The sequence below is a fragment of the Pelophylax lessonae genome, assembly GCF_965119305.1.
Source record: "Pelophylax lessonae genome assembly, chromosome: 12".
Taxonomy (NCBI): Eukaryota; Metazoa; Chordata; class Amphibia; order Anura; family Ranidae; genus Pelophylax; species Pelophylax lessonae.
In genome coordinates, this window is record NC_138779.1 from 189,598,289 (window position 1) to 189,621,202 (window position 22,914).

The 22,914-nt window shown below is 45.7% G+C and overlaps 1 protein-coding gene across 1 annotated transcript in view; it reads left to right on the forward strand.

Annotated features, from left to right (window-relative positions):
• The first annotated feature begins 302 nt into the window (after nt 1-302).
• The window catches only part of LOC309568957 (cell adhesion molecule CEACAM6-like), a 99,108-nt gene continuing 76,496 nt past the window's right edge, over nt 303-22,914 (forward strand). The window contains exon 1 of the mRNA XM_082274722.1: nt 303-357. Within this exon, the coding sequence (XP_082130848.1) occupies nt 312-357 (46 nt within the window). The 5' untranslated portion in view covers nt 303-311. The remainder of the gene's footprint in view (nt 358-22,914) is intronic.

Sequence of the window (22,914 nt, forward strand, 5' to 3'; positions counted from 1 at the left end):
TGTGGTGGAGGTGCCAGCTTCCCTTTTCTCTGGAAAACAGACTGCTATGCAGCAACGGCTGATAATGAAGTAATACATGATTTCCTCTTCTTGTATGATTCATATATTGCTCTGTCCGGTACAAAGACAGCCACATAGACACAGAAGACCGTGACATGCATTAAACATATTTGGAAATTTACAGATCTAGTAATTGAAAAAAGGAATCCAGGAAGTCTGTGGAATTTGAGAATCATTCAGTTTAAGAAGGTGACAGGATCGGAGTGAAGAAAAAGTTTGTTATTTAAAGATCCGTTTGTGGAAGGGAGAAAATGATCCTCAAGCAACACCAGTTTGGCCCCTGGGCTGCTGTGTCAGGTAAGACTAGCAATAGGCACTCACTGAGAATGGCAGGAGATGTGCTCATTCTTCATTGCATTGCTGCAGTGCTGGTACCTGCTGTAATTGTCTTATTAACTTGCCTGGGATGGGTATCCAGCTCATTGTGTTCATTCATGACCGATGCACTTAAGATGTCATCTAAAGCTTCTAGAATCTACCAACCGCCCCAACTCCTTTTACCCCAACTATCTATGTAAAAAAATGCCCAAACACAATTGTTGGAGTAACATTTTTGGCCCTACTGGCCGTTTATTAAAACCAAACAGAATATAATCAACATTCCTTAAAACAGGAAACAAAATAATAATACAGTAACGATAAAACCCGAGGTTGCCGATCTTTGGAGGCACCAAGTATCAATCATCCACTTTTGTATCTGCGTAACTATTTACCCGGTCCCCAGCCGCACCACACCGGCTCGGGGACGACCTCAACATTCAGCAGATACCTCACCATTTTTAACCTACCAGTTAACCCCCATGAACTGGCATTCCACAGGTGACTCCATACCTTAGATGGGTCCCTAAACTGATAAACACAGCAGGTTATTTTAAACGCCTCCAAAGACCCCAACCGCCAAACAGGAATACAAACACCACATGCAACCAATTCCAGGATAAGGGTGGGCGGGCGTTAACGTTCTTCCCCGCGCGTTCTCAGCCGAATGCCTGGGAAAATTGGCTGCCTTTGCCACGACCTTCTTGCGGCCCCACCTACTTGTAGGAGAAAAGCCCCCTAATTCATACTTGCCAACTGTCCCTTTTTTCCTGGGACAGTCCCTGCAAATAGGAGCCTGTCCCAGGCAATTTATATTGTCCCTGGAAGCGCCTGTTAATCGGGCTGACCGTAAATGTTACGCAGAAGTAGTGCAGCTGAATGGGAGACTTATTCCAATTCTGCTACTGTGGCCTTAAGTTTGAAATTCCCTTTTTAATTTCCTGTAATTCTCTCTATATTGAGTAGACTCTATAATCTGATAAGTAGGCGAGATTAATTATGCAGAGTGGGCGGAGCCTCTGGGAAGTGGGTGTGGTAAGTAATTGCTGCTGTGCTGCAAAGTGTCCCTGGAATTTTTTTTTAAATGTTGGCAACTATGCCCTAATTGGGTAGGGGCCTGATAAACATTTTATTTATTAACCCTAACTCTCCCAGGTTCCCCTGACTGCCTAGTCATGCCAGCCCTGCGCTTTATTTTATTTTTATTTTTTTGCTTCTGGCTGTACTGTAGAGAAAATGACATACAACATATTTACTGGCCCCTTTCCCCATTCTCTATCCTGAAACAAATTATTATGCACTACAATACAATACTACAATAAAAGTGTAATAATATCTATTGAGTATTTATTTTAAAAAAAAAAGCAAAAAAACTTGCATAGCTATTTATGTAGTCAAAGTGCAAATAGGGCAAACAAAGTTATTAGGTTATCTCCTGCGTTGGTCAAATGTTTTTCATTTATTGAAAATCGTAAATACCACATTTGGCTACTAGATGGTGATAAGTAGCAGGAATTTTGAATAGTAGATAACACCTAAAACATAGACAAGACTATTTGGTTGGTTAGCAAGCTGGTCGGTAAATTGAGCCGAGGATTTCTTTGGTTTTGTTTTGCATGCGTTGCCCTTTCATGTGCTCCTTGCTGCAAAGGCCATATGGAGGTAAGGGGCAGTGGCCATTTGTTTGCAGATAGCCCCATCTAGTGGACAAATGCAGTATTCTCTGTTTTTAAATCAATTCGATCGGTGCAGGAAATATTGGTGGGTCACTATGGACTTTCTGTCTTTTTTCATTCTGACTAAGTATGCAACTATGTAGCATATAACATTAATTTATTAACGTTATTATTTATAAGAGGAGATTAGGGGGATATGATCAACATGTATAAATACATAAGAGGTCCATAAAGTGAACTTGGTGTTGTGTTGTTCACTTTAAGGTCATCACAGAGGACAAGGGGGCACTCTTTATGTCTAGAGGAAAAGAGACCGCGTCTCCAACATTTTTGGTCTTCTTCAGGGTCCCTGTGCAAGGAGTTCTCACTAATATGGGTTTGGGGTGAGTCCTTTTTAGAAAAGACTACCTTCTGTTTTAGGTGGCAAAATCCTGAGCTATCTTTGTCAGCGCTGGTTGCATTGTTTGACGGGTAATGATACCACGGCCTCCTCCTTGAGGTACACAGGCCCAAACTTCTTGGTGACTGCCATTGTTGCATCCGCCTCTTCTTGTTCCTGCACAAACGTGTCCACCACAGCATTGTGGAAGGAAGTCGAAGGTTGCGCCCTAACTTTTTCCTGCAGGGCTTTTTGAACTGAGCCTGCTTTCAGACCAGTAATAAATTGATCTCTCAGTATGTGGTCAGAATCAATGATGTCAGCACAGCTGCAAACATCCCTCTTTTCCAGGTGCCTCCAGAGGTGCTGCATGGCCATTACAAAGTGGGTGAGGCTCTTGTCTTCCTACTGTTTCCTTAAAAAGAATCTTCACTGCAGCTACGGCAATGATAGCTTCTCCCAAAACAGGCCTTGCAAGTGTTACATAATATTTTCTAAGGTGGACGCTCATGTTTTGAGAGCGCCATCACCGTGTGGCAGGCATTGACCTCTAAGGCATTAATGTCCAGCTCCACCACCAGCCGAGCCCTGGACCTGCTTAAGGCATTGGGCACTCTCCCGTCTCTCCTCCCACTCAGCTAGAACCATTAAACTTTGGTATTATGGCTTAGGCCGATCCTAGTGGAGTCATGCTGGAGCTCAGTCCTCCTTCTGCACCCGCTGTAAGGGACATATCCTGCCAACTGCCTCCAAGTATAAGTGGGGTGCAGCACGTGCGGTGGCAAATATTCACATAGTCAGGTGCAATGTAAAACTTGTATTAAGGTATGTAGCAACAGTTCACAACAAACAAGGGGGGAAAGCTTTCCGGCCGACGGCACTCACAGTTTCCAACAGTGTGAAAAAGCAGATTCCAGCCAGACTGACAGCATCTGTTGAGAGGGACAGAATGCAGCCTGGTCATCTAGTGCCGAATCAGGAAGGTGTCCATAAAGAGATGTGACCCACTGCTTTCCCTTCTCATCAGGAACCTTTAGTACCATTTAGGAACCGCTAGTATTGTCCCCCACAGGTGGGGTACCTGTACCTACTCTACCAAGCTGCTAAAAGCGCGCCAAACTAGAGAGCCAGGGCCTTAAAATGGATCTGCCTAAACCAAGATGGTCGCCAGAGTCACATGCAACAGCAGCATCCAATCGGATCACTTCCCCAGTGACCCGGGAAATCATAGAGGAACCATGTTCCTCCTGACTTCCTCTCCAGACTTCACTTGCCTACAAGTGGGCTTTCTGCAAGAACAGTGAAAGATCAAAAATCATTATTGTAGTGATGGACACTTTTTAAATTTTTTTGGGCTATTTGTTTTTGTTTCAAACACAGAGGTCTGCTTTACATTTTGGGAAACTGAATGTGTTATGTATTAAATAGAAAGGAGGTTTGTGCAGGGTGACGGCTGACTGTGAAGTATTGCTAGACTTCCTCTTTCACATCCAATACACATTGAGCAATATGTCTGAGTTTGTCGTGTATTAGAAAGGATCACCAAACAACATTCATTCGACTCCTATGTTATTGTGTGTGGTAAGAGTGGGATCAACAGGGTGAGAAATTAAATTCATGAAAGAAAGGGATTTCCTTTGGCAATAATTGGAATTGGAGACAGGTACATTCAAACTTTATACCCAAAGACTGGTGTCTGTGGATCTGTTTGTTGTCCTGTTTCATCTAGCTTTGAAGGACTATCACTGCTGACTGCCTTCTGAAAATACTACTTGCTTAATGCTAACCTATAGTGAGGTGACCAGATTTTTAAAATGAAATCCGGGGACTTTTTTTTTTGTATTGGCAAATGGCCCAAGCCTGCGTAATACACAGGTACAGGACTACATAGTACACAGAGCGCTGGGCACAGAACTACATAAAACACAGAGCAATGGGAACAGGACTACATACTACACAGAGCTCTGGGCACAGGACTACATAATACACAGAGCTCTGGGAACAGGAATACATAATACACAGAGTGCTGGGCACAGAACTACATAAAACACAGAGCGCTGGGAACAGGACTACATAATACACAGAGCTCTGGGAACAGGACTACATAATACATAGAGCTCTGGGCACAGGACTACATAATACACAGAGCTCTGGGCACAGGACTTGATAATACACAGAGCTCTGGGTACAGGACTATATAATACACAGTGTGCTGGGCACAGAACTACATAAAACACAGAGCGCTGGGAACAGGGCTACATAATACACAGAGCACTGGGCACAGGACTTCATAATACACAGAGCTCTGGGTACAGGACTACATAATACACAGAGCTCTGGGCACAGGACTACATAATACACAGAGCTCTGGGCACAGGACTTGATAATACACAGAGCTCTGGGTACAGGACTATATAATACACAGTGTGCTGGGCACAGAACTACATAAAACACAGAGCGCTGGGAACAGGGCTACATAATACACAGAGCACTGGGCACAGGACTTCATAATACACAGAGCTCTGGGTACAGGACTACATAATACACAGAGCTCTGGGTACAGGACTACATAATACACAGAGTGCTGGGCACAGGACTACATAATGCACAGAGCATTGGGCACAGGATTACATAATACACAGAGCGCTGGTTACAGGAATACATAACACACAGAGCGCTGGGCACAGGACTACATAATACACAGAGCGCTGGGTACAGGACTACATAATACACAGAGCTCTGGGTACAGGACTACATAATGCACAGAGCATTGGGCACAGGACTACATAATACACAGAGCGCTGGGTACAGGAATACAATTACCTCAATCCGGGGACTGTCCCCGGAAACCAGGGACCATCTGGTCAGCCTAACCTATAGGCTTCAGCGACCCCCCCCCCCTCCGGGTCTAACGGTCTTGTGCGGTAGACTGTTCCTGACATCATTAAGCTCATTGACCTGCTCTGGACACAGGATTGTCAGTAACAGTCCACCACTGGATCGTGGGGGAGTGCCGTTTGCTGCTGGAGTGGAGGATCAGGTGAGTATAAGCTTTCTGTTCACCCCAGGACACAACAAGCTGTTAAATAGTTCAGGCATGGGGAAAACTTTTTTTTTTAGGCGGGATTTGGGCTTTAGCAATTTTTCTCTCCTGTACTGTGCTGCTTTCATACAAGTAATGCAGTGTGCATGTCTTCTATCACAACTAAACTATACTACAAATGGCAATGTGTTCGTTTTATATTGCAAAAGCGTGCAATAAGTGTACATGATGTGAGCGAGTCACATTAGTCATAGTGATTTAGGATATCTACTTCAGCTCTGGAACATTTACCCCCCCCCCCTTTCCTGACCATTTTTTGCTTTTTGGCATTGCATTTAAGTGGTAATTGCGCGGTTATACAACTCTGTACCCAAACAAAATGTATATAATTTTTTTTTCCACAAATAGAATTTATTCATTTATTTAGTTTGTGGTATTTGATTACCACTGGGTTTTTTTTTTTTTTTTTTTCTTTTGCAGTATAAACAAAAAAAAAAAAAAAAAAATATATATATATATATATATATATATTTTTTTTTTTTTTTTTTACTTTCTTCTATAAAGCACATCCAACAAAAAAAAAAAAAAAAAGAAATCGAATTTCTTCATAAACTTAGGTCAATGTGTATTCTGCTACTTATTTTTGGTAAGAAAAATCCCAATAAGCGTATATTGATTGGTTTGGAATTATACAGGTCCCTCTCAAAAAATTAGCATATTGTGATAAAGTTCATTATTTTCTGTAATGTACTGATAAACATTAGACGTTCATATATTTTAGATTCATTACACACAACTGAAGTAGTGCAAGCCTTTTATTGTTTTAATATTGATGATTTTGGCATACAGCTCATGAAAAACCAAAATTCCTATCTCAAAAAATTAGCATATTTCATCCGACCAATAAAAAAAAAAGTGTTTTTAATACAAAAAAAGTCAACCTTCAAATAATGTTCAGTTATGCACTCAATACTTGGTCGGGAATCCTTTTGCAGAAATGACTGCTTCAATGCGGCGTGGCATGGAGGCAATCAGCCTGTGGCACTGCTGAGGTGATATGGAGGCCCAGGATGCTTCGATAGCGGCCTTGAGCTCATCCAGATTGTTGGGTCTTGCGTCTCTCAACTTTCTCTTCACAACATCCCACAGATGCTCTATGGGGTTCAGGTCAGGAGAGTTGGCAGGCCAATTGAGCACAGTAATACCATGGTCAGTAAACCATTTACCAGTGGTTTTGGCACTGTGAGCAGGTGCCAGGTTGTGCTATAAAATGAAATCTTCATCTCCATAAAGCTTTTCAGCAGATGGAAGCATGAAGTGCTCCAAAATCTCCTGATAGCTGGCTGCATTGACCCTGCCCTTGATAAAACACAGTGGACCAACACCAGCAGCTGACATGGCACCCCAGACCATCACTGACTGTGGGTACTTGACACTGGACTTCAGGCATTTTGGCATTTCCCTCTCCCCAGTCTTCCTCCAGACTCTGGCACCTTGATTTCCGAATGACATGCAAAATTTGCTTTCATCTGAAAAAAGTACTTTGGACCACTGAGCAACAGTCCAGTGCTGCTTCTCTGTAGCCCAGGTCAGGCGCTTCTGCCGCTGTTTCTGGTTCAAAAGTGGCTTGACCTGGGGAATGCGGCACCTATAGCCCATTTCCTGCACACGCCTGTACACGGTGGCTCTAGATGTTTCTACTCCAGACTCAGTCCACTGCTTCCGCAGGTCCCCCAAGGTCTGGAATCGGTCCTTCTCCACAATCTTCCTCAGGGTCCGGTCACCTCTTCTCGTTGTGCAGCGTTTTCTGCCACACTTTTTCCTTCCCACAGACTTCCCACTGAGGTGCCTTGATACAGCACTCTGGGAACAGCCTATTCGTTCAGAAATTTCTTTCTGTGTCTTACCCTCTTGCTTGAGGGTGTCAATGATGGCCTTCTGGACAGCAGTCAGGTCGGCAGTCTTACCCATGATTGCGGTTTTGAGTAATGAACCAGGCTGGGAGTTTTTAAAAGCCTCAGGAATCTTTTGCAGGTGTTTAGAGTTAATTAGTTGATTCAGATGATTAGGTTAATAGCTCGTTTAGAGAACCTTTTCATGATATGCTAATTTTTTGAGATAGGAATTTTGGGTTTTCATGAGCTGTATGCCAAAATCATCAATATTAAAACAATAAAAGGCTTGCACTACTTCAGTTGTGTGTAATGAATCTAAAATATATGAAAGTCTAATGTTTATCAGTACATTACAGAAAATAATGAACTTTATCACAATATGAAAATTTTTTGAGAGGGACCTGTATATCGGTGATAGAATGGCAGGCAAGCTGACACAGAGGGGGAGATTTACTAAAACTGGTGTACACAGAATCTGGTGCAGCTGTGCATAGTAACCAATCAGCTTCTAAGTTCAGCTTGTTCAGTTAAGCTTTGACAATAAGCCCCTGTTCACATTGAAGTGATTTGTCATGTGATTTCACAGGTCAAATCGCATGACAAGTCGCAGCCTATTGCTGGCAATGGCCCTGTTCCAATCAGTTCCAAACGATGTGACGCCACCTTGCGGCGCTGCACTGATTTGCAAATGTACTTTCTGCACTACTTTTGCAGATTTCAGATGCGACTTCAATGGACATCTGTGTATGAAGCCACAGAGATGTCTTTCAAGTGACACCCGAAGTCGCGTGGACACGTGGCTTTGAAATCATGTGACTTCAGATGAAGTCACACAATTTCATAGCCGTGTTCAATGTGAACGAGGACTAAAATCCTGGAAGCTGCACCAGAATCTGTGTGCATGGTTTAAGTAAATCCCCCTAACTGACACTTTTGACACTTTGTGTAAATAATATACGCTGTCACTGTACTAAGGACACTGGCTGGGAAGAGGTTAACATCTTGGGCGATCGAAGGGTTAAATGTGTGCCTAACCAGTGTTTATGAGTGTACAGTGTGCTGCTTTTACTAAGGGATGTGCCAGTTTTTATTCTCTGCTTTGCAGGGAAACAAAATCCTATACATCCCCGCTGGAAGGAGCTCTGTATTGTTTACATTGGCTGAGCCCTGTCCTTTCTTCCTCCTCACTGATCAGCGGGTGCCAGCGGTCATCCATTGGCCAGCACCCACTGATCGTCTTGTGCTGTGTCTAATCACAGCACAGTAGGTGCGACCCCTACCCGGAAGTGCTGGATCACTTACCTAATATGTGATCCAGTGCAGGAGAGCCGCTTTTCCACCATACTCCTACCTGCGGCAGTTGGCAAGCGTATATAAAAAATACTTGCGGCTAAAGGATATGAGAATTTTATTTTTCATGCACAATTCACAACTCACCCCTACTTATCTGAATATAAAGGGTGGTCCAAAAATCCAGATCCACAGAAAAATTCTGTTTCATATATCAAACAACTACAAATATATCAAAACATGGATTTTTTTTATTGTTTCAGTGGATGATAGGCTGTTTAATATTAATGAAATTGGATTTTTATCTTTTTGGAATATCTCTACTCCCCAAATTGCTTCTTTTTTGACTATTCTAATTTTGTATTTATGAATAATTGGGAAATGGTTCCAAAAGGATCTTCTGTTTAAGATTGTTGGTGAAAATACCATTGTGGACCCCCCCCCCCCCATTTTTTTTATTAGCCACTTAGCAATTATATGGTGGCAGGTTCCCACGAATCCAGGTACCTGTATGGCGGTTCCTGGAAGCAATCCTGTGGGTGCGTGCGCCGCGCCAGAGGTGTGTGCTTGCGCCCATGCGCCAGCAGGGAAGCCGAGGCGCAAGGCCGGCATCTGCGATTGCCGCCGGGCACCCGGGATCACTCCCTTTGAAGAGAGAACGGCGGTCTGCTGTTGTAAACACTGCAGACCGTTGTTCTCTCAGCTATTAACACAGAGCCCCTGTGTTCCTGCTATTTAGAGACACAGGTCTCTGTATTGATATTAAAAGCCCACCCCACAGTTAGAAACCCCCCCCCCTCTGGCCTGGGTTACCCCTTCCCTGCCAGTGTCATTATTACAGTAACAGTGCATATTTTTTAGCACTGATTACTGTAGTAATCTCACTGGTTCCCCCCAAAAGTGTCAAAAAGGTCAGTTAGGGTTACGATCCGTCGTCCGCTAAAATTCGCAGTCCCGCTAAAATTCGCTGATCTCCTCCATTACTAGTAGTAAAAAAATTATAAAAATGACAGAAATCTTTCCCCTAGTTTGTAGATGCAATAACTTTTGCACAAACCAATCAAAAATACGCTTATTGGGATTTTTTTTTTTTTTTACCAAAAATATGTAGCAGAAAACAAATTGGCCCAAAAGAATGAACAAATTTGATTTTTTCATTTTTATTTTTATTTATTTTTTTTTTTTTTTTGGAAAAGTTATATAGCAGAAAGTGAAAAATATTGTTATTTTTTTTTCCAGAATTGTCGCTATTTTTTTGTTTATAGTGCAAAAAATAAAAATCGCACAGGTGCTCAAATACCACCAAAAGAAAGCTCTATGTGTGGGTGCAATTGTCGGTTAAAGTAACGCAGTGCCGAATCACAAAAAATGGCCTGGTCATTAAGGGGGAAACCTTCCGGTCCAGAAGTGGTTAGCCATTACATTTTAAATTAACTTAACTCTTCTTAATCATTTTTATTCATTTTGTTCCTAGTGTCAGTTTAAAAAAAGACTCAAAAAAGACTCAAAAGTGAACAAAAAAAAAAATGTGTTTCATTTGTAAAGAACTTTGCAATTTTTTTCTACCAGAATCAATATTTTAGTGTCATTTCAACCACTAAGCCCCCTTTCACATTAGGTCGCTCCGACTTCGGGGGCGACCTGTGAAGTCCTGGACTTCATATAATGAATGTCTATGCAAGTCACCTCCAGGTCGCCCCGAAGTAGTACAGGACCCTTTTTCTAAGTCTTATGTCGCTCCTATTAGAACCGGTCCTGTACTACTCAATGGACCCGACGGTGCACGACTTGCCAGGCTGACCAAGTCGCCTGGCAAGTCGTAATAGTGTGAACCGAGTCTTAAGGACCAGACCTATTTCTGACACATGTTGTTTACAAGTTAAGATCAGTATTTTTTGATAGAAAAACCCCCAAACATAATATTTTTTTTGCAAAGACACTGGAGAATAAAATGGTGGTCATTGCAATATTTTAAGTCACATGGTATTTGCGCAGCGGTCTTTCAAACGCAATTTTGTATACTGTGAAATATGATGTTACATTGAGTAAATAGATACCTAACTACTTTAAAATTACGCACGCTCAAAAATGCGGTACTTAAAAATCTCCATAGGCGACTCTTTAAAATTTTTTAAAGGTTACCAGTTTAGAGTTACAGAGGAGGTATTTTGCTAGAACTATTGCTCTCACTCTGAGATTGTGGCGATAACTCACATTGCGGGCGCGACTTACGTATGTGTTTTCGTTTTCACGGGGACGAGGCCTTTAAAAAAAAGTTTTTTTTCCTATTTATTTTATTTTATTTTTCACTGTTCTTTTAAAAATAAAATAAAAAAAATTGGATTACTTTTATTGCTGTCATAAGGAATGCAAACATCCCTTCTGACAGTAATAGGCAGTGACAGGTACTCTTTATGGAGGGATTCGGGGTCTAAAATCCCTCCTTTGCACTTAAAAGTATTCAAAACGCAAAAATCTACATTTTTGAATACTGTCACTTTTTTAAAAGTTGGCCCCGTTGGCAACCAAGTAAACCGGAAGTGACGTTGTGACGCCGCTTTTGGATTACTTCATTGGAGACCCAATCAAAGCTGAATCCAGCTTCGTGCAGGACTCTAACCAGCCAGCGGGTGTGCCGGATGGCCGCTCAGGTCTCCCAGTGGGACAGGAGACTCGGGCAGAGCAGCAGAAGGCGGCAGGAAGGATAATAATGATAGGGATGATAGGCTGCTGAGCCGTATCAGCTGTTGTCTCCTGAAAGCCGACCGCCGGCTCTAGAAAATTATACCGGGGAGCTTCCTCTAGCTGCAGCCATCATCCTGGTACAACCACTTCTTCAAGCCGACGTACAGATATGTTGGTTTGCAGGAAGTGGTTTACACGGCATAAATTATAGAATATAATATTAAAAACCTTTATGTACAGTAACGCTACTTTGTGAACTAATACTGAGCAGTGGCGGCCCGTGCATAGGGGGCACCAGGGCGCCGCCCCCCTTAAAAAAAAGGGAAAAAAAAGACAAAAAAGAACAATAAAGTTATAGAAAAAAAAAATCGGTTCGCCGGCCTATGTGGTGGCTAAAGGGGGGGTGGGGTTTACGACCCAGAAAGGCGCTGATTGGCTGCCTTCTGGGGGCGTAACCTGGGCGCAGGAAAGAGCGCTTGGCCACCCCCACCTTCGTGATATCCTGGCTGTGATTGGTCCAGTCTCCAGCCTGGACCAATCATCATCCAGGACATCCGATCGCTGACGTCGCAATGGGGGCGGTGCCGGTGCGTGCGTCAGTCACTCACCATCACCGCCGCTCACCTTCCCGCCGGTTTCCGGCCGCAGAAGAGGACGAGGGAGAAGCCGCTCCGCTCACCTTCCCGCCGCCGCAGAAGAGGACGAAGGATCGAGGAGGGGAGAAGCCACCGCCAGGTAAGTGCATTGGGTTAAAGGGAGCACGCACGCTGGTCTCTGCATTGATTGGGGGACAATGTTGTGGGCACTCTGCAATCATTGGGGTACAATGCTGTGGCACTCTGCAATCATTGGGGTACAATGCTGTGGGCACTCTGCAATCATTGGGGTACAATGCTGTGGGCACTCTGTAATCATTGGGGTACAATGCTGTTGACACTCTGCAATCATTGGGTTACAATGCAGTCATTGCAGTGGGCACTCTGCAATCATTGGGGTACAATGCTGTGGGCACTCTGCAATCATTGGGGTACAATGCTGTGGCACTCTGCAATCATTGGGGTAGAATGCTGTGAGCACTCTGTAATCATTGGGGTACAATACTGTGGGCACTCTGCAGTGATTGAGGACAATGCTGTGGCGCTCTGCAGTGATTGAGGACAATGCTGTGGCGCTCTGCAGTGATTGGGGACAATGCTGTGGTGCTCTGCAGTGATTGGGGACAATGCTGTGGTGCTCTGCAGTGATTGGGGACAATGCTGTGGCGCTCTGCATTGAAAGGGGCATGCACGCTGAACTCTGCATTGTGGGGGCACGGAACAGTGTTCATTGCATTGAAGGGGGCACAGCACAGTTGCATTGAAGGGGGCACGCACGCAGAACTCTGCATTGTGGGGGCACAGCACAGTGTTCATTGCATTAATGGGGGCACAGAACAGTGTTTATTGCATTGAAGGGGGCACAGCACAGTTGCATTGAAGGGGGCATGCACGCTGAACTCTGCATTGTGGGGGCACAGCACAGAGTTCATTGCATTGGAGGGGTCACAGCACAGTGTTTATTGCATTGAAGGGGGCACAGCACATTGTTCATTGCATTGAAGGGGGCACAGCACAGTTGCATTGAAGGGGGCATGCACGCTGAACTCTGCATTGTGGGGGCACAGCACAGTGTTTATTGCATTGAAGGGGGCACAGTGTTTATTGCATTGAAGGGGGCACAGCACAGTGTTTATTGCATTGAAGGGGGCACAGCACAGTGTTTATTGCATTGAAGGGGGCACAGCACTGTGTGTTTATTGCATTGAAGGGGGCATAGCACAGTGTTCATTGCATTGAAGGGGGCACAGCACTGTGTGTTTATTGCATTGAAGGGGGCATAGCACAGTGTTCATTGCATTGAAGGGGGCACAGCACTGTGTGTTTATTGCATTGAAGGGGGCATAGCACAGTGTTCATTGCATTGAAGGGGGCACAGCACAATATTCATTGCATTGAAGGGGGCACGCACGCTGATCTCTGCATTAAAGGGGGCACGCACGCTGGTCTCTGCATTGAAAGGGGACATGTATGCTGGTCACTGCATTGAAAGAGGGCATGTACGCTGGTCTCTGCATTGAAAGGGGGCATATACCATCTCCTGTACCATGCCTATACCATATCTGTGCCATGCCTATACCATATCTGTGCCATGCCTATACCATATCTGTGCCATGCCTATACCATCTCCTGTACCATCACCTGTGCCATGCCTGTACCATCGCCTATGCCATGCCTATACCATCACCTGTGCCATGCCTGTACCATGACTTCAAAGTCACGCAATTTTTTACTGCGTTTTTTGACGCAAAGCAATACCTATTACATTTTTCTTTTTGCGCCCCCACAAAAATTTTGAGCACCAGCCGCCACTGATACTGAGTAAAAGTAAAAAAAGTGATTTTTCTTTTTTTTGGTCTATGAATTGCATTAGGCCCCAGTTCCCACTAGATGCGGTGCGAATTCGGAACCGCATCAGAATCGCAACCCATGCATGCAAACCGATTGCAGAGTTTATGTTAGGTTACCGAAAACCCGCAGTGCCAATTGAATACCCATGCGATCCCATTCTGGTGCAAAAAAAGGTCCTGCAATATTTTGGTGCGAATGCGGTGCAATTTAAGCCATACAAGTTCATGGCTCAAATCACGCCCCAGAGACACCGCATGTAATTCGCACAGAAATGTGCTGTGACTCCTGTGCGAATTACATGCAGAGCCCTACACCGCATAAAGCTACGTTCAGATGTTGGCGTAGGGGATCGCGGGCAGAATCACCGCAAATCTGCCCGCGATCCGGAAATCATTGCAAATTGAGGGACGCCTGTGCGTTGCCGTTGATTTGCAATGGTACCCCAAATGCTGTGCAATGTTGCCGCGATTTCCGACTGCCGAATCGCAGTAAAATCGCACAAACAAAATCGCGGGTCACATGACGCCCAAAAAAGGTACAAGAGCTTCTTTGGGGTGTCATGCGACCCGCGATTTTGTTTGCGCGATGTTACCGTGATCCGGCAGGCGGAAATCGCGGCAACATCGCACAGAGTTTGGGGTACCATTGCAAATCAACGGCAACGCACAGGCGTCCCGCAATTTGCAATGATTTCCGAATCGCGGGCAGACATGTGAACGTAGCCTTAGTGTGAACCCGGGCTAAAAGAAAAAACATTTTTGCAAGACAAAAGCATGACAAAAAAGTGTTTTCCTGTCTGTCTCCATGGCAGCCTACGTGTGGGTTAACCCCGCCTCCACTCCAAGGGTATAGGACCCCCCTCCCATAAATTTCAGCTCTCAGGTACAGCAGGTGTTCATTTTTTGTCCTCCTCCAAGGACCTACACTTCTGATGTCTTACTACGTCCAGCTTACCTTAGGATACTTTGGATGGTGTCTGCATGTCCAGAGCCCAGCCACGGGCGGGTGAGTGACATTTAAAATCCCCTGCTCTCTGCGGTTGACTGAAGCTTGATTGGCATTCTCTGACATGGGTCTGAAGATTCGCATTGCTTCCCTTCATGGCAGCGGTATTTGTTATTTATGTACACTTTGTTTGTCTCCTTTCCTATCACTGTACAATTTGTTTGTTTGGCCCAATGGCGCTGGAACGCTTCCTGCGTTCCAGCAAACCCTTCCTGCGTTCCAACAAACCCTTCCTCTTCCTCCTCTGCTTCTAGCGTCCAATCGGTAGACGCTTCGTGGTCCCGCGCATGCGCAGTGCACCGCGAGCGAAGTCGAGGCTTGGTTCGCACATGCGCATTAGCGATCGCGGCCGCATCACCGCTGACGTCATTCCGGCGGGAGATTTAAACAGCTGACGATTCCCCTGTACTTTGGGAATGTACTGTGGGCGTTGCGGCAGCTTCCCAGTGTCTCTGGATTCCTTGCTACAGGTATGTGCAATGGAGACTTGACTGCAGAGGGGGGGGGGGGGCGGAGGGTTGTCACCTCACAATGTATCACTGACATGGTGTCTGATATGTATTACCTTTCTTTATCAGTCTGGTTGTTTGGCCTGAAGTATGGATCCTGCGTCACCGCCCTCCTGTGGCCAGCCCTCTCACAACAGGTGGGTGCTGGCATTTTTCAGAGGGGGGGGCGGGGAGGGCTTGCTGGTCCCTAGGTCATGGCTAAATCCAGTGTCTCCCCGATTTTCTCTTTTTTCCATCAGCTCTCCCAGGCCTGATTTACCACAAGAAAGAGACCCTGTCAGACCTCGTGGGAGTTCATCCTCCAGATCTAAACGCCGTGAATCTCCATCAGGGAGTAGGCAGCAAGGGAGACGCTCTAATTCCTCCCCCAGACACCATACACGATACCAGAGTCACCGCACACACCAGAGAGCCTGTTGGGGTTGTGGGGCGCATGTCCCGGAGGACAAGTCCCTATGTGAGCCATGTTTTGCTCATGCAGCCGGTGAGAGGGGGCAAAAGGATCAAAGATTGGAATCTCTAGTGAAGAGAATAGTACAACAGTCCCTGAAAGAATGGGGTACAGTCCCACCACTTGGTCCCACCACATCCAGTTCTCCAGGGGAAGTGCAGGAAGATCAAGGCCCCTCTCAACCGAGTATTACTTCTGCAAAGTCATCTGACAGTGATTCGGAAGAAGAAGGGGCTGTAGGCGGCTTTGAGTTCGCCCTAGTTTCACCCCTGATCAGAGCCATTAAAGAAGCTCTCAGATGGGAGGATCCTGTGTCTCCTCAGAAAAAGCAGCGGAAGTTCTTCAAGCACCTTGGTAAGGAGCGTATCAACTTCCCTTCCCTCTCTGAATTACAAGAGGTGATTACTGAAGAATGGAGTAAAGGGGATAGTAAGTCTTCCTTATCCTCCAAACTTGGGAAATTATATCCCTTTAAACCTGAAGATGTCGCCCGTCTGGAATCTGCTCCTCTTGTGGATGCGGCAGTTACAAGATTAGCAAAGCATGTCACTTTGCCACTAGATGACGCGGTCTCTTTCAAAGACCCTTTGGATAGGAAGATAGATCTGGACCTAAAGAGGATCTTTGTGACGGCCGGCGCGGCCTGCAAACCTGTGATGGCATTAGCAACAATGTCTAAAGCCATGGAAGTCTGGGTTTCCGATATAGAATCCAAACTTGGAAGTCTCTCGGAAGAAGCCGTAGAAAGTTCCCCTATTCACGAACTCAAGCTGGCTTCAGTGTTTTTAGGAGAAGCATCTATTGATGTTCTGCGTCTTCTGTCCAGATCGATGCTATCCTCAGTAACAGCAAAGAGGGCCTTGTGGCTTCGCCCGTGGATTGCAGATCCAGCTTCTAAACAGGCATGGTGTAAGATCCCTTTTGAGGGTACTTCCCTTTTTGGAAACAAACTAGACAGCGCCATTGCCAAGGCTACTGGCGGAAAGTCAGGTTTCCTCCCGCAAGACAGACGACTATTTGGTCAGAAGAAGCCTCAACCTAGGAGGCAATACACGGAGAGATCAAGAGATGCACGCTCTTACAAGCCTAATAGAGACTTCCGAAGAAACTGGAGAGGTGGTCAATCCTCTACTCGGAGGTCATCAAAAAATCCAGCGCCTGCTGGACAAGATTCCACTAAATCTTTTTGAGATTGGGCCCGTCCAGGCATGTCAGGTGGGGGCACGTCTTCTCCATTTTCAGCATGTCTGGGCGGCCTCAATCACGGACTTTTGGACCGTCAGGACGGTCTCTACAGGCCACAAATGGTCATTTCTGGCAGATCCAGTTCCAAGATTCATCTCAACTCATTTACCCTGTCTAGAAGAGAGAAGAGAAGTCTTGCTCGCCTATGTAGACGCTTTGGTGGCTCAAGGAGCGGTAGCTCCGGTTCCGGAACAAGAAAAATTTCAAGGGGTTTACTCACCCCTCTTCTTAGTGCAGAAGAAGAACGGGGCCTGGAGACCTGTTATAGATCTCACATACCTGAACAAGTTCATAAAGAACGAAAAATTCAAGATGGAAACACTCTCAACTATTCAAAGGGCAGTACTGCCGGGAGATTGGCTCGCCTCAATAGATTTAAAGGATGCGTATTTTCATGTACCTGTGGCAACCGACTTCCACAAATATCTTCGCTTCTGTGTTCGGAATCAGCATCTGCAATTCATTTGCCTACCCTTCGGCCTGTCTACCTCACCCAGAGTATTCACCAAAGTTCTTCTAGCAGTGGTAGCCTTCATAAGATTGAAAGGTATACGTCTACATCATTACTTAGACGATCTTCTGCTTCTGTCTCAAGAAAAGGATCAGTTATTGGCACACAGAGATCAGGTCATATCGACCCTCAAAGAGTTTGGCTGGCTGCTAAACCTACAAAAGAGTCAGCTGGAGCCCACTCAGCGCCTAGTCTATCTTGGGGCGCAATTCGACACCGTCGAGAATTCAATCTCTCTCCCATTAGAGAAGATACCGGTAGTGAGGGAGAGAATCCTTCCGGCTCTTTCCTCTCCTCGGCTGAAAGCCTCTCAGTGCCTCAAAATCATTGGCACCATGGTGTCCACGGCTCCAATGGTCAAATGGGCTCTCTGGCATATGAGGCCCTTCCAAAAAGGGTTCCTACAACAATGGAACACAGAAGAGAAAGATCAGTACATTCATATCTCCTCCAGCATGAGATACAGTCTTCTTTGGTGGCTGCAACGCAGGAATCTGCTCAACTGTCATTCTCTGGTTCCAGTCTCATGGACTATAATCACAACAGACGCCAGCAACTCAGGTTGGGGGGCTCATTGTCTGACAGAGATGACACAGGGGAGATGGTCTTTTCAGAGACACACTCCAGTCTCCAATATACTGGAACTCCGAGCAGCCTACCAGGGTCTTCGATCTTTCCAACACCTGCTAGAGGGGAAATCTGTAATGATTCGGATGGACAACACCACGGCAGTGTCTTATGTGAAGAGACAAGGTGGGACACGGAGTCTCTCTCTGCTACGAGAATTAGACCCGATCATGTCCTGGGCCCAGACTCACCTAGTAAACATCTCGGCAGTTTACATCCCAGGTTCACAGAATGTTCAAGCGGATTTTCTGTCCAGGGTCCAGTTGAACCACAACGAATGGTCGCTCCATGTGGAGTCGTTCAAATGGATTCTGTCGTTGGGAGTATCTCCCGAAGTCGATCTGTTCGCCTCCCCTTGCAACCACAAGTTGGAGAAGTATGTCACAAGAGGCAAGTGTCCTCAAGCTTACGGGACAGATGCACTAACCGACAGGTGGGAGTTCAGCAGGGCTTACGCCTTTCCTCCAGTACCCATCATTCTCAAATTCCTGCAAAGACTTCAAGCAGAAGATGTGGAGATAGTGATGTTGGCACCTTTCTGGCCGAACAGGCCATGGTTTCCGCTACTCCTACAACTGAGTTACCGGGACCCGGTCCCTCTTCCCCTCAGACCAGACTTGCTTCTTCAGGGAACATCAGTGCACCCCTGTCCTGCAATTCTCCGGTTGACGGTCTGGTTCTTGAGAGGGAAAGGTTGGAATCGCTCGGCTGCCCATCTACAGCCATTTCCACCTTGATGAATGCTAGACGACCAAGTACTAATAAAGTATACTGTAGAATCTGGGCAAGATTCATGGAGTCTGCATATCCTGAAGGTATGTCTTCCTCAGTCCCTGGGATTCAAGAAATACTAAGTTTTCTTCAGGCTGGTCTGGATATGCCCCTTTCAGTGGCAACTCTTAGAGTTCAAGTTTCGGCCTTATCGGCCTTCTCCGGGGTCATGTGGGCCCAACACCCACTAATTCAACAATTTTTCAAAGGAGCAATCAGGCTCAATCCTCAGAGAAGACCTAGGTTCCCGAAATGGGATCTACCTCTTGTCCTAAATGCCCTCTCCAAATCGGGCATAGATTCCTCTTCTTCTATCAAGGACCTGACCATCCGAACTGTCTTCCTGGTAGCCATTACTTCGGCTAAAAGGGTCTCTGAATTAAGTTCTCTCGGATGTAAAGAACCATTCTTGACTTTTTTTCCGGATCGGGTAGTACTGATACCCAGGCTGAATTCAAATCCGAAAGTCACCTCAGTGTTTCACCAGAATCAGGAGATTGTCCTGCCTACTTTCCGTTCATCTAATGAGTCCAATCCTCATCCGTTGGATGTAGGAGAATCCTTAAAAGCCTATCTTCAAGCAACTGCACCATTCAGGCAGTCTGACAACCTCTTTGTCCTGTTCTGGGGAAAGAACAGAGGTAAACCTGCTTCATCTAGGACTATCGCTTCATGGATAGTGGCAGCTATCCAACAGGCCTATAGAGCTGAGGGGCTGGCTCCTCCGGAGGCGGTGACGGCGCACTCTACAAGGAGTATCTCTACTTCCTGGGCGGCTTCGCGGCACGTGGCTCCAGATGTGATTTGCAGAGCGGCTTCGTGGTCATCAGTCAATACTTTTATGACCCACTATTGTGTAGAGCCTGCTTCTCTGTCCTCAGTTAATTTTGGTTTGACTGTTTTGTCTGCAAATAGCATGAATTAAAATTTTCTTTGCTAAAGCATTCCCACCCGTGTGGAGTGAGCTAGTTATTTCCCACACGTAGGCTGCCATGGAGACAGACAGGAAAACGGAAAATTCCTATCATACTTACCGTAATTTTCCTTTCCTGATAGTCTCCATGGCAGCCGGAGTACCCACCCTCTCGTCTTGGATTCGGCTAAGATATGGAACACCTGCTGTACCTGAGAGCTGAAATTTATGGGAGGGGGGTCCTATACCCTTGGAGTGGAGGCGGGGTTAACCCACACGTAGGCTGCCATGGAGACTATCAGGAAAGGAAAATTACGGTAAGTATGATAGGAATTTTCCGTTTTTTTCTCCTTTTGAAATAATATTTGAAATACTTTAGACTCCATTCACACCTGAGCATATCATTGTTAGGTGGTTTTTTTTCAGGCGTTTTTTTGGGCGTTTTTCAGGCATTTTTTGCAGGTGTTTGGAGGCAGGCATTGACATCTATCAAAAACGCTTGTAATCTGCCAGAAAAGAAGCTCATGTAATTTTTTGAGCTTCAGGTGTTTTTCTTCTGGAGACAAAACGCTGATATGTGAAATGGGGCCATTGAAAAGAAGGGGATTTTGCTTGTTGGGCGTTTTGAGACTTCAGAGATGAGCGTTTTACAAGCTGAAATACACTCAGGTGTGAACAGGGCCTAAGTATCTTAACAACTTGCCGACCGCCCACAGTATATTTACTGCGGCAGTCAGCCCCGTACAGGCAAAGTGACGTAGTACTACGTTGCTAGCCTGAGAGCCTCTAGGGGGCAAGCGCGCGCCGCCGGAGGCGCGCTTCCGCCCCCGCTCGTTCCCTAACATGTCTGCCGGTCACTCGCGATCTCCCGCTGGAGAGGGAGAAAAGCAGACGGCTGATGTAAACAAAGTCGCCTGTCATTCTCCCCGGTGTAACTGCAGAGATCATACGATCCTGCTATGTAGGATCGTATGTCTCTGTGGTTACATTACTAGCCACACCCCTTTACAGTTAGAATCACGCCCCTAGGGACACACTTAACCCCTGCATCACCAATAAAGTTAACCCCTTCCCTGCCAGTGTCATTTTTACAGTAACAGTGCATATTTATAGCACTGATTACTGCAGTAATGTCACTGGTACTCCCATAAGTGTCAAAAATGTCAGTCAGGGGTCCGATCTGTCCGCCGCAATGTCGCAGTCCCGCAAAAAAAAAAAAAAAATCGCAGATCGCCGCCATTACTCGTTAAAAAAAAAAAAAACAATAAAAAAAATCTTTCCCTTAGTTAGTAAATGCAATAACTTTTGCGCAAACCAATCAAAATACGCTTATTGCTATTTTTTTCTACCAAAAATATGAAGCAGAAAACAAATTGGCCTAAAACGTTAAAAAATTTTGATTTTTAAATTTTTTTGGGGAATTTCATATAAAAAAATGTGAAAAATATTGTTATTTTTTTGTTTATAGCGGAAAAAGTAAAAATTGCACAGGTGATCAAATACCACCAAAAGAAAGCTCTGTTTGTGGGAAAAAAAGGACGTCAATTTAATTTGGGTACAGCGTCGCACGACCGCGCAATTGTCCGTTAAAGTCATGCAGTGCCGAATCGCAAAATAGGCCCTGGTCTTTGGGCAGCCAAATCCTCCGGGGCTTAAGTGGTTAAAGTCAAAGTAAACAATATCTTTATTCTTCAAAAATAATCCATACACATTCACTACTTAATGGCCCTGGAATTTATTTTTATTAAAATTGTTTCTTACTGTGTTTTTCTGCCTCTGTGAGCTCCCAAACCTCTCCTTTTCCCTTTCACTTCTGTTCTGTAAAAGCAGTGCAAATCAAAGTGCCCCCTTACATCAACTCTACTCATTTGAGTGCCCGCTAAAGCCTAGTACACACGGGCCAAATGTCAGGCGGCATCGGCCGGTTCAATTGAAATCAGCCAACATTCAGCCCGTGTGTAGAGAAGCCGGCCTACTGTCGAAGGGGCATAACCGAAAAAGGTCTGCCGACCGGCTGCCTGTCAGCATTCTTAGCCAATGCCTGAGAACTGACTGGAGTGTTCTAATGGGTTCCCACTTCCCCCTGTCAGAACACAATAGCACAGCAGGGTAGATCGCTGTACTAACATCAGATTGTTAGTACAGCGATTCCGACCTGAGCTGTCAGTATTTTTTTGTCGAACTGAAAAAAAAAAACGAGTATTGTGTACGAGGCTTTGCATAGATTTTCACACCGCAATTTCTGCATTCCAGATGCGTTTCTCCATGCGTTTCTCTGATGTGCTTTTTTGATGCGTTCTGGTGTGTTTTCCCCTCTTTTTTCATCATCTCAATTAAAGTAAGTTCCACCCAAAAGTGGAACTTCCGCTTTAGGTAGTCCTAACCCCCTGACATGCCACATTTGGCATATCATTTTTTTTGGGACCTAGTTTTGACAGGTACTCGCTCCCACTTCCACTCGGAGCGTCGCGGCGCACTGAGCGGAAGTTCTCCTCTTCCCCTCCCTCCCTGCAATCTTGTGGGACATGTCAGAGGTCCCAGTAGATTGCCGTCCAAACAAGACGTGCAGCGCAACTCGCGCATGCGCAGTGCGTACCCGGCTGTGAAGCCGCATGCTGTCACAGCCGGGTGCCCACAACAGTGATGCCGGTGCCACTGAGGGAGCATAGGTGTGCGCACAGAGTGTGCCGGGTGTGCCTGGGCACACCCTAATAGAGATGTACAGAACTGTTCGCCGGCGAACAGTTCCCGGTGAACTTCGCATGTTCGCGTTCGCCGCTGCGGGCGAACATATGCGATGTTCGGTCCGCCTCCTATACATCATCATTGAGGCAAACTTTGACCCTGAACATCACAGTCAACAGACACATTCCAGCCAATCAGCGTACCTCCCTCCCACACCCTCCCACCTCCTATAAATAAGCAAGGGCAGCATCCATCTTAGATCATTTCTGTGTTACTGAGAGCAGGGAGAGTGCTGCTGCTGCTGTTATAGCTGGGGACAGTTCCCGGTCTTGTTAGCCAGTGTTCTTGGTACACTCCTGCTGTAAGGACAGCACCCCAAAAAGCCCTTCCTAGGGCTGGTATTT